General features: G+C 51.4%; 1 protein-coding gene across 7 annotated transcripts in view; it reads right to left on the reverse strand.

Moving 5' to 3' along the window:
* The window catches only part of Cacna1b (calcium voltage-gated channel subunit alpha1 B), a 158,809-nt gene that overhangs the window by 8,569 nt on the left and 137,773 nt on the right, over nt 1–12,467 (reverse strand). For 5 of the 7 annotated variants that reach the window (XM_050139968.1, XM_050139969.1, XM_050139967.1 and 2 more), the window contains 5 exons: nt 9,057–9,153; nt 6,388–6,496; nt 1,779–1,886; nt 1,124–1,236; nt 299–426 (listed from right to left, as the gene is read on the reverse strand). In XM_050139968.1, the coding sequence (XP_049995925.1) occupies nt 299–426; nt 1,124–1,236; nt 1,779–1,886; nt 6,388–6,496; nt 9,057–9,153 (555 nt within the window). The remainder of the gene's footprint in view (nt 1–298; nt 427–1,123; nt 1,237–1,778; nt 1,887–6,387; nt 6,497–9,056; nt 9,154–12,467) is intronic. The other 2 variants (XM_050139972.1, XM_050139973.1) reach the window with 2 other exon arrangements.

The raw sequence follows: 12,467 nt of genomic DNA on the forward strand, positions 1-12,467 counted from the left end.
CTTTACCAGCTTCCAAAAGCCTGTGTGTGCCCTGGGTGGAGGCAGATATGGAGCTGCTCCAGAGCTTGTCCCAAGAAGTGGGAGGACCGCCTGTCTTCAGAGGACTATGCAGGTTGTGGGTGAGCCCCTTAGGTATTTCAGGGGGTGAGTTAGAGGCCAGAGAGCCTCTAGGGTGAAGTCACAGATCTCCTTCCCCCACTGGCCATGAGCTCCCCTGCCCACCCCCACCAGTCATGAGCTCCCCCTGCCTACCCCCACCAGTCGTGAGCTCCCCCTGCCCACTCCCCCCAGCACTCACATGGCCCCACCGTTGCTAAGGGAAGTGGCACTCTTCTGTCGAAGGAAAACCCGAGCTCCCCGAAGCACAGCTGGTTGGGTCTGCTCCAGGGTGGCCTTCAGAGGGTGGAACAAGGACACAGGACCCATCTACAAAGGAGAACAGGGAAAAGGAGAGCCCGGTGTCTGAGGACCTCAGCCTGGAACATGTAGCAGAGTCCAGTCTCTGCACAGGACAGCGTGGGCTCCTTGGTCTTCAGCATAGAACCTTTGCTTCCCTGGATTTTGTCTCGCTTCCCAAGAGGAACATGCAGAGCCTCAGTTTCTCTGTCTACACAACGGGGGGCTGGCCATATCACAGAATCATGCATCTCATCCTCAATTTCCAGGGCCTGCCACCCGGAATGCCAGTCTGAGGAGACTGCGGGAATGAAGCCAGGCACTTCCTACCCAGGGCCAGGGAAACGTCACCGAACGCTCTGTGTGTTTACAAGATTTTCCAAGCTGAACAGGTAGTCACTGAAGACACAGCTGTAACAGCACCAGAAAGTTGTACCCTAAACCTCCCACACAACCGTGAGTAAAGCCAACAGCAACTGTGGGCCAGCAGTGGATGTCTTCGGTCTGTACCTGCGTGTAGTCCCACAGTTTCTCTTCCCATCCTCTGTCTACCACAGAGAAGGTGACAGTGCCCAGAGCGTCTGCTCTCGCCCTTGAAAGCCAGCTTACAGCGTCAAGGCTCCACAACACGAGCAAGCAAGTAGCTAACGGAGAGCAGGCAGCCTGAGAGGGGCTCCCTCCTGCTGCCACGGAACTCTGTCCAGTCATAGGTCCCCCACAACTGTACCTGGGACAGGCCTCCGGGAGCTTGGTGAATCTGATCTCGGGTGGTTTTGTTCTGTTTGTAGAAGTCAAATATCATCAGAGCTGCATAGACTTTCCCCACTGTCATCTCATCAGCTGAACAGAGCAGGCAGAGAAGAACCAGAGGCCGAGGTTGGGAGGACAGACGGCACAAAGAAACCACAGGAGATGTAGCTGGATAAGGAGGCAGCGTCTTTCCCTCATCCCCTATGTGGGCTCCAGGAAACGCGCCGGGCTGAGGGGCTCAGGTGGGTGCTCAGCCACAGGAGCCAGGAACGAGAGCCCTGTCTCCTCTGGATACAGAATACATCCCACTCTGACCACACTAACTAGTCCTGTGTCCTTTATGTGGGACTGACTGATGCATCCCTACAAGGGGTCCTCAACATGGAGCACCTCTTCTTTGTGTTCATACAATTCCCTCTTGCTTTTTTTTTTTTTTTTTTTTTGGTGTTGTGAGATACAGTCTCAAAATAGGAGGACCCTGAATCACCTCTCATGGCTCCTGTGCAACCCAGCATAGCTACAGAGGGATGAGGGGAGCCCACTTCTCCAATGCAACACACTCTGTCTTACTCCTATACACCTTGAGGGACCAGGGGCGGTGGGGGCAGAGGTACCATTTAATCTCCACTTACGTTTGTGGGGTGGTACGAGTAGGTCCAGCGTCTTCTGGGGTAGATTGGCCCACACAGAAGAGATCTCCTTTCTCAGCTCAGCATCACACTGGTGCTGCTTTGTCCCTGCTGGGCCAGGACGAGGGGGAAAGGGAAGACGCGTCAGGAGTTCTGCCACCCCTCATTCAGGCAGAGCTGGAGACAGTGCGTGTGGAGGCGTGGGCAGAGGAACGATGGGGGAGGCGGTGCTAAAGGGAGGATACAGGAAGACACACTGACCTGCACACTAGTTACAGGCCTTCCTGCAGAGTCCTGGAGATAGCAAAACTGTGTGTGCGTGGGTGGGTGGGTGTGCGTGTGCGTGTGTGTGTGTGCGTGTGTGTGTGCGCATGTGTAGGAGAGAATCTAGGGTCTTGCATATGCTCTGTAATAGAGCTATAACCACAGCACCTTAAGTATCTTTTGAAGAGTAAAGTTTTAATTTTTATGAAGTTTAATTTATCAGTTTTTTCCTGTATGGTTCATTATTCATTTTATTTATTTATTGTATGATTATAGGGGTTACCCATGGAGGCCAGAAAGTGACATAAGATCCTATCCGTGAGCCTCCTGATGTGGTTCTAGGATCCAAACTCTGATACCCTAGAGAGGAGGACACCCACATAACCATCTCTGACTTCTTTTCTTCTCCCCTCTCCCCCCCCTTTTTTTTTTGTCGAGGTAGGGTTTGTTTCTCTGTGTCTCTCTGGCCATCCTAGAACTCACTCTGTAAACCAGGCTGGCCCCTGCCTCCCTGCATGCTGTGATTAAAGGCGTGCACCTTCACCCCTGGCTCCATCCCTGATCTCTGAAGAAAACAAGTCTCCACTTGTGTGAGTTGCCGACACAGCTCTCTCTTCTACAAGTTTTGCCATTTTAGCTTTACCTCTACGGCCCACTTCAAGTTCTATAGGAGGGTCAAATGTGCTGTGCATCGGAAGGCATTGTTCCCACACAGAAGTCGCAGGAACCAGTGATGGAGAAGCCTAAGCGATGGCTGCATTAAATGAGTTCAAGGTTAAAAGTGCCCTTATGAGAAGACATCAGAAATCCTGGCCACCCTTCACCTTGGACCCTCAAAAGAAAGGCCTTAGCAAGAGAACACTTTAGAATAAAACCCACTCTGTTGTTTCCCGAACTCCAAGAAATGTATTTCCTGGGCAAGCTACCCAGCCTGTGGTATTTTGCCAGTACTCTGTGATGTTTAATCTTGACAGAATTTAGAATCATGTTGTGAACAAACTCTGGGCACGTGTGTGACGGTGTGCTCCAGGAGGTTTGACTGGAGGGAAGACACGTTTCAAAGGTGGGCCACACTGGACTTTGGGCTGCACAAGCAGGAGAGATGAACACCTTCTCTATGCTTCCAGATCAAGGATGCAATCTGACCAGCTGCCTCGACCCCTCCTCGCCATGACGGCCTAGATCCCCTGGACTAGTCAACTGAAACAAACCCTTCCCTTTGAGGAGGCTTTTCACCTGCTGGTCATCACAGCAACAAGAAAATTAACACACACACTGTTATTAGGAGTAGCAACTCTTTTCTTCTTCTTCTTCTTCTTCTTCTTCTTCTTCTTCTTCTTCTTCTTCTTCTTCTTCTTTTTTTTTTTTTTTTTTTTGTTTTTTTTTTTTTTGAGACAGGGTTTCTCTGTGTAGCCCTGGCTGTCCTGGAACTGCTCTGTAGACCAGACTGGCCTCAGACTCAGAGATCCACCTGCCTCTGCCTCCCGAGTGCTGGGATTAAGGGCGTGCGCCACCATCACCCAGCTCTTCTTTGATTCTCCTTATGAACGTTTGAAACTCATTCAATAATAAGGTGTGCAGGGGAACTTTTAGAGTCATCAACAGTGCAGAAGCGCTTCATAGCTGTGGCGTCATTTCAAGGAACTCTACTGTCAGTTAGCACTACACAGAAACCTGAATGCTTTCGTAGGCTAGCCTTGTGTACCTGTCAGTTTCAGTAACTTCAGAAACAGAGTGGAAATAACACTAACTCTGAACACAGGCACTTTCACTTCTTGCTCTCTGTTATGATATTGTTATTATTTAAAACCATTTTTAAGGCTAAATATATCTTGATCATATTCTCCCCTCCCCATCTTTTCTGACTCTTGCTTCTTTCTCTTATCTTATTACAATGGCTATAGCCTCAAGTACATCCTTGACAATGAGCCCTGACGGCCGACCATCATCTTAGTCCTGACTTTAAGAGAGTTTCTATGTTAAATATTGCACTAGCTGTAATTTTTCATAGATATCCTCTATCATACATTTATTGGACATTTCATTTAATTCAAAGTCTACACAGAAATGTTCTTAGCATGACTGAATGTTGGATTTTGTCAGATGCTTCTTTTCCTGTGTGACTGTGGAGATATCATGTAGCTTCTGATATCGTTTGCTAGAGTAAATTACACTGGCTGGGCTTTAGAACATAACCCAGCCAAGGATAACCTTGACAATGTCATCTACATGTACTGTCTTCTTTTATGGACTCATAGATTTGCTTGGTAAAACTGCACTGAAGAGTTTTATGTCTAGGTTCAGCTAACTAAAATTATATTGAAGAACTTTATACCCACATTCATGTTGTTTTATTTCCTGCCATACCTGTTTCCTGTGTCAGAACATAGTACATTTAAGACAGGTCGAGAAATATCCCCTCTTCTATTTCCTGTAAGAGTCTAAGACAGTCTGTATTCACTGGGATGTTTGACAGACTTCATCAAGGAAGTCATCGAGGCCTGGAGTTTCCTGCTGGAAGGTGGTTTGCTAAGAAATATAGTATCACTAATGTTATCTCATATTTCATGCATATGTGTGGGTGCATGAGGCTGTGAGGGGCATATGCACCCGTATGTGCACCTGTGTGCTTGTGTGAGGCACCTCTGTGCATGTGTGGAAGCCAGGGGATGACCTTGGCCATCTTCACAAAGCCATCTGCCTGTTTTCTTTCTTTTCTTTTCTTTCCCCTTCCTTCCTTCCTTCCTTCCTTCCTTCCTTCCTTCCTTCCTTCCTACCTACCTCCCTCCCTCCCTCCCTCCCTCCCTCCCTCCCTTCCTTCCTTCCTTTTTTCTTAACAGCATTTCTCGAAATAACAGCCTTGGCTGTCCTGGAACTCACTCTGTAGACCATGATAGCCTTGAACTCAGAGAGATCCGCCTGCCTCTGCCTCCTGAATGCTGGGATTAAAGGCTCGCACTACCACCACCCCGGCCCACTCTTTACTTCTGTTATCTGCATCTTTCTTCTTGATTGGTCTAGCTAGAGGTTTGCCTACATTCTTGTTATGATTTTAACCTGGAAACTCTGGCAGACTGAAGGCAAGAGCACTGCACAGAGTGGGCCAAGGCAGAGAGGTGACTATATGCTGGGTGGTTTTGAAGTCAGCACGGAGATGTAAATTAGAAAAACGACAGAATAAGGGTAACTCCAAGGTTCTAACAGGGAACAAAGAACAGAGTTCTCCAGGATGGAGACAGGGAAGAATGCGGAAGAACCTGGAACCAAGGTCTAGCTAGACAAGTCAGTGGGAAAGTTCCTGCAGAGCCTCTGAGTGAAGATGGAGTAACTTATGCTACCCTTATCTGGACTGAAAATACAAGATTAGGATGCAATATATGCACAAGGATTGGGCAAGGTGGCAACAGCAAGAAAGGGCTCTGAGGCACCCACAGTTCAAAGGTGTTGGACCAGAGAAGCCAAAGACAGATCCAAAAAACGACATTGGACTGAACTCCGAGGAAGGCTGCTGCTCAAATGAAAACTGGAGAAGAGAAATCAGCAGACTAGGCCATCAAGTAGCCGGTTCCTATGAGGAAAGAAAAAAGGAACATGGGGGCTGGAGAGATGGCACAGAGGTTAAAAGCACTGGTTGTTCTTCTAGAGGACCTGAGTTCAATTCCCAGCAACCACATGGTGGCTCGCAACCATCTGTAATGAGCTCTGGTGCCCTCTTCTGGCCTGCAGGCACACATGCAAGCAGAGCAGTGTATACATAGTGAATAAATAAATCTAAAAGAAATAAAAGAGGAACATCAACAGAGGGTAAGGGAGAAACCTTTTTAAAGAAAGCAGTGATAAGTGTGTGCTCACATATTGACACAGGTAGCAGAGGATGAAACCATGGGTAACATCCTTAGGGAGATGCTGAGAGAAGATGGGACCTGGAGTACAAAGGAGGCTGGGCTTCCACTCCTCACAACAGAAGAGGCTAAGCTGTGGGAGAGTGATGGGGTGGAGGGTCCCTCTAGTAGAGGGGAAGGGAAAGATGGTACAGGCTCCCTATTACACGATGGGGGCAGGCTATCACTGCTGGACAGAACGATCTAGAACAAGGGATTGCAGTTCACTATGCTGGTTCTTCCCTAATTACGAGGTCATTGTAGTGCTAAGGAAATCTTCAAGGTAGACAGTGCCTAGCAGAGCAGGTAAATCTATCCAGTTGTGCCCAGACAGAACCCGTTCCTTTATCCTCCTTACGTGAAGTACATCACTTTAGTGTGGGTATTGTTCTGTTTTGAAAAAGGAAGTCACAGTGCCCAAGGATGGGCTGGCCAGTGCCCTCCCTTCCCCAGGGCCCCCCACTCACCTGGGGCAAGCTTGATCTCCAGCGCTGTCCGGATGAGGGCCATCAGCGTGGAGGTGAAGTGCACCGTCATGTCCTCATTGGATATGGGCATGTTCATGCGAACCAGGCGCTGGGGATGAGTAGGGGCAGATCAGGGCCAAGCATGGCAGGCTCAATCCCACCCTACAGTTAATGTCTGGGCTCTGTAGCTTGGCTTGGCTTCCTGAGAGGGGTCCCGGCAGGTGCCTGGTCCAAGAAGGCTGGGTTGGTGGAAGTTTTGCCAGCATTCTCTCCTCCCGGACCCCACTCTCATCTGAGCTGAGATTCTCCTGGCTAGAGAAGAGCAGAGATCCAAGTAAAAGCTAAAGCAGAGGCTGGGCCAGGACCCTGGCTCCTGCCCACTGCCTGTGAATACCAAAAGGGTGGGGGATCCAAGACAGAGCGCTACTCCCTGGGACAGCCTAAAGAACAGATGGGACCCTGTCCTATGACTTTGCTTACCTGTCCTCTTCTATCTGCAACTGGATCATCTAGGAGTGGCAGCCAAAAGGCCTTCTGAGGTCCAGTCCCGGTGGGGCACGCCTCAAGAGAGAAACTCACTTAACTCAAGTCTTAACCACACTAATGGGCCGGAAAGAAACACTTGAAGAGACACACTATCATAGGTCTTAACAGACCTTCCAGGGGCCAGAGCGGAGGGGTGCATACGGTCTCAGGCTTATTCTGCTCCCATCTGAGTGGCTAACTCCCTTTCCTTTCTCAGGTTTCAGAGACAAAACACCTTAACACAGGGTGTCTGAATCAGTCCTCTGGGGCAACTCGGCAGCTGCAAGAGTCTCTGGCTTTGAGAACATTTGGGCCCTTGAGGAAGACTCAGGGGCATCTGAGGAGCACTCCCTTGGCCAAGAAGCACCCCAGGACTACTGTACCCCACTGTGTCCTCTATACAGGAAGAAAACCAGAGACAGGAGCTCCTCCCTGGGGCAAGCACTCTTCTTTGGGGGGCAGCCCCTAGTACCTTGTCGCCAAGTTCTATATCTTTGTTGTAAACACAGGGGGCACAGGAGCACAGAAAACAGGAGGTAGGCTCTTGTCCTACGAATGCTGGCAAAGCCCCACTGGGCACATCCAATTACAGGACCAGGACCTCACATGTCATGTATATTACACACCAGGAAAAACTGCTTCCCAGAGCATGGCATCCCTGCAGACCAGCACCGATGGCAGTGTGAGAGGCCAGGGAGTTCCTCTTCCAGGGAGGGGGGTTAGGATGGGAATGAGAGAAGAGCAAGCAGACTATTTCTGAGAGGGGGAGATCTGTCCAGGACACCAAGGGTTACCCTGATAAGGCTCCCACTTCCCACTGGTTTGCCCCTAGTCATGGAGGGCAGAGAAAGAACCTCAGAGAAGCAGAGTGGCAAGACCAGGGCAAATAAGGTCCAGAAATGGTACTCCAAGCCTCTCTTGGGCCCTCCCATCTTGCCCCAAGCCACCTGCAACCTACCCAGAGGCCTCCCTTGGTCTGGTCATACCCTGCACCTCGGGATCCGTAGGCACGGCTAGAAAGGGCAGCACAAGCCTTCGTGCCTGCCTTTCTGCCTGACCGGGTGTCATAGGAACAGAGCTCTCCCTCCTGTGGATAGAGACATGCATGCATGCATGCAGGGCCTCTGCGCTTTCAACACACATGCTAGTTGGGGGCAGATAAAGGCAGGAAGAACCCAGAGGCATCTGAGTGGTGGGAGAGCTGGTTGGTCCCCACAGACTACACTGAATGACGTGGCAGACATAAACCCAGGATGGGGTACAGAGACAGAATACGGACAGAGGACGGTGAACCAAAGAGGGAGGCTCTGGCAGAAAGCTCTCTCAGACAGAGGCAAACACAGGGTGCGCTGTTTACTGGGGAGCAGTAGGAACTGGGGGTGCTGAAGGTAGCACTGCAGGCGGAAGAAGCTTGTGACTGGGCCAGGAAGGAGGCCTGGAGGTGTCCTTGCTCACTTCCTTCCTCGTGACTCCTGAACTTCCCAAGCTGGGACCCTCACCCCAGGGTGTCTGAACACCCATTCCTTTCCAATATCAAGGCACCCCTTCCCACTAGGAAGCTTAGGAAGCCCTTGGAGACTGCAGCTGGGCAGACATCCCTACAAGGCTGAGCTTAGCAGGGGTAGAAGGGCAGGGAAAGAGGTGAGCGGCAGAGGCTCCACCGCCCTGTGTATCCCCCAAGGCCTGACCCTGCAGACTTGATGACCGCCCATGATGGGAGCACAGGGGACAGGGCAGCCGGGTAGTCCCAAGCCCAGAATAAAGCACCCTCTGTCCAAAAAGCATTGGTTTGTCTTCTCATTCTTGGGAAGGCAAAGGAAGGGAAGGAAAAAGGGTGGGGCAGGGTGGAGTTGACTCTGGCTCTGTCGCCCTGAGCTTCTCAAGGATGTCAGTAATGGGGAAGCCGGGTGGGATGTCGGGGTTAGTGCAGAGACATGTCCCGCTATCTGGGATGGGAGCAATGGGGTTCAGGGTGGTATGGGAGCAGCGGTAAGGCAGCCAGGTACAGCCACACAGCCAGACAAACCCTGAAAAAGCAGGGGGAGCCCATGAGTGCTCTGCGGGCTGAGCAAGGCCCAGGCGGGCCCAGCCTAGCACAGAGGGCCCTGGGTTGGGTGCAGGGTCAGTGCAGGGTCAAGGTCTACCTTGTATGCAACTCGAGCCGGGCATTTCTTCCCCAACCCCAGAGGTGGGGACATGTGTTTCAGCATCTCAAACATGTCATTGTAACTGATGCGCCCACTGGAAACCCGTTCCAGAGGCCAGGCATAGTGGGGTGGTCCACAGGAGAGGCACACGGCAGGAGGGGTAGAGCAGGGAGCGGGCAGGGGAGGAAGCAGACAAGAAAACAGATTCAGTTAACCAAAGTGTCGGGTAAACGCCCCAAATCAAAACAAGTAAAATGAGGGAGTCTCTGCTTGACTTGACCCTTGCTTGCCCCCACCCCCAGCCTCACCTCCTCATAGCAGCCCAGTGCAGGGCAGCGGGCAGGGGTGACGTCTGAGCTAATGAACATGGAGGGGTTGAGGGAGGGCTGCATCGGGGCGGCTTTGGGTTATAAATTTCTGACTTTACTCTTTTAGAACCGTAGACAAGGCCAAATCAGAGAGAACTGTTTCACCATGCAGGAAGCACTGGCCAGGCTGTGTGGGGCCGGGACGGCTGCCACTGAGAGCCACAACAGCGACACCTGCCTCAGTGGGCAGCTCGGATCTGCTTCCAAGTAAGGCCAGAGGCTAAAGTGGAGAAAGAGCTACGACAGACTAGAAAACCAGAGAAGGAGCCCGGAGCTCTTAGGGGACTAAACTTAAGACCGGGCAAGTCAGCTCCAAGCCCAGAGACGCCCGAGGCCAGCCCAGGGCAGGGCTGCTGCTGAGGTCAGGGCTGGGTGGGAAGGAGACCGCAGGAAGGGAGGAGCTGAGTAAGCTGTGGCCTGGCGCCACTGGTGCCTCTGACAGCACGGGTTGGGACCAACAGGTTGGATGTGCCCCTTGTGGGGCCTGGAACCCACGGTTGGGGACTCAGGGGAGCATCTTGGGGCTGGTGAAGCATCTTCCCAAGTCGAGAGGCTGGGGCTTCCCTCTACCCCAGGGCACCTGCCTGTGGGCTCGGGGTCTCAGAGACACAGCAGAGTCCAGCCTTTCTCCAGAGGGCAGATCTGCCCAGACCCTGCCCTCCGCTCCCAGTTCCAGGCCAGGGCTTTTCTCCCTGAGCTGAGCACATCAATCCAGAAGCGACGCAGGAGGCCTCCTCTTTCTTGTCCCTCTCTCCCTTCCCCCTGGGGCCTGAAAGCCTCTCTGGCCAACAAGGACCCCTGCTCCTTGTTTATTTGCACCACATCCATACTTCTCCTCTGGGCTCGCAGCCTCTGGCCTGTCTGACCAGCAGCCCATTCATAAGAGCCTGCAGGAATGCTGGGTGTGATGGCTGTTGCTTTGGTAAAGGCAGGACCTGTCTCACCCACAACCCCCAGCCCCACTCCCCACACCCAGTCAGCTGGGCCTGCTAGACTCAGCCTAGCCAGGTCAGAAAACTCCTTGGGCACGGTCTCGAAGGCTGCCTGCCTCCAGCCAGCTGGATGGGTTGGGGAGATAAGACAGGGAACCACAGTATCCAGGATGCTGGAATGCAGGGCAGGGCAGGACAGAGGAAAGAGAAGGTGAGGTGTTGTCATTCCCGAGTCAGGCAGGGAGTGTGTGCAGTGTTTGCGATTCGGGCAGGGAAGTATGTCAGATGGAGGCTCTGAAGTTGCAAACCTTGTAGGCCAACCTACGAGGGCAGTTCTTTCCTAAGCCAACGGGTGGCGCAATACAACGCAACAAACTGTACATATCCTTATAATGAATCCGGCAACTGGAAAGGAAATGTCACAGGTTATGGCAACAAGGCATGATGGAGCCCGTCCCACCGACCCACCCAGTCTGCAATGGAAGATGAGCTGTGAGGTGGAGGTGAGAGTCACGACTAGACAGTACTTCCTAGTGGGACCTGGAGTCCAATGCTCCCTGGAAAATGGCAGCCCCAAGATAATCCCTACAGTGAATGAAGCCAGGAAACACTCAGAATAACATGCTGTCTACGCCAGCGGCACCCCCCGTGAGCCCCGCTTTGCACCCTGTGCCACGCCTATCATTGCACTTGCTGTCTAATCCCCTCTTTCAGCTCCCCAGTGCCAGAGCCCTTTTCCACAGGGCTCCTCCTTCTGACCTTTGCTCTCACTACCATGACACGCCCCACCCATTTCTCAGATGCAGAAACCCTGCGCAGAAGTGCACAACTAAATGCCTCTAGATTGCCCCCATCTCCTTGGACACACTGGTGTCCCCTGGAATCTGGCCAGCACTGACCCCCTTTCTCCTCTGTTTCTACCCTCTTAGTTCAATCAGCATCAAACCACACCCAGTTTTCTGTGTTTACCCCTTATTTGCTAATCTTGCTGGACCCCAGGGACAATGGCAATGGGGGCCATGCCACCAAGTCTGTAATATGACAGCAGCATCATGTGGGCATGACACTGTTAATCCTGCTATTTCTGGGGATTTTCCCAAAAATATTCAAAAGCTCCCCCACTGTCTACCAAGAAAAAAAAGGCAAAGTTACCCCATTTAACACTATTTCAATCTCATTCTCTCTGCTTTTAGTACTCGCTCGAGCCTCGTATCGTCCACCCTGCTCGCCCCTCACATCTGTGCCCACCCAGCAACCTAGAACTCGGTTCCTCTTCCGCTCGCCTCCTTTGGTACAGTTCCCATGCCACATGACCTCTCCCTCCCTCACAACATCCTGGCCTCCAGCTGTGGTCACACGACTAACCCATCACACAGCCTGGCTTACGGTTTCATCTTTGGGACCCAGACCAGGACACAGCAGAAGCTGAGGAAATGCTTACTGAACAGATGGGTGAGTATGTGACTGTCATTGGCATTTTGAGACTCCGTGCCTCAACACGCTGTGTTGAAGCCACAAGAGGGAGGCCGGAGAAACATCCACGGCTCCCAAGAGCACCATGCCTTTCTAGTATCCCACAACATGTGTAAGCACAGCGCACAAATGACACATAAGCACCCTAACATGTACATACATACACACCTACATACATGTAATGACTTACAGATACATATAGCATACATGTATACTTACCATACATATATAGATGTGTATGCATAAAGTCTCTCACACACATACACAGAGATAAACTCACATGGATACACAAAACATGTTTGTATGCATGAATGTGCCTATGTGTGCATAATCTATGTCCATATTTCTGTGCAAATGCATAGGACACATAGGCTCCTTCACATAAACACACGTGCATACACATACACAAATGTTAGAAAATTTGACTGTTTGTGTGTGGTTTCAAAGTTTTTCTCAGATGATGAGAAACATCATGTGGTTGCTTGGGAAATAAAGACAACCACCTGCCAGGTGTGCAGTGACCCTGTTCAGATGTAGGGTCCAGCTCTAACCTGTTTGGGTGCACCGTCAAGTCTCAGCTCCTGGAGTAGTGTGGAGGGGAACCAGCATCAACCTCAGTGCTCACTGGTGTACTT

Source organism: Alexandromys fortis, unplaced genomic scaffold (assembly GCF_014885135.2).
Source record: "Alexandromys fortis isolate MF-2015 unplaced genomic scaffold, M_Fortis_MF-2015_v1.1 scaffold_33, whole genome shotgun sequence".
Lineage (NCBI taxonomy): Eukaryota > Metazoa > Chordata > Mammalia > Rodentia > Cricetidae > Alexandromys > Alexandromys fortis.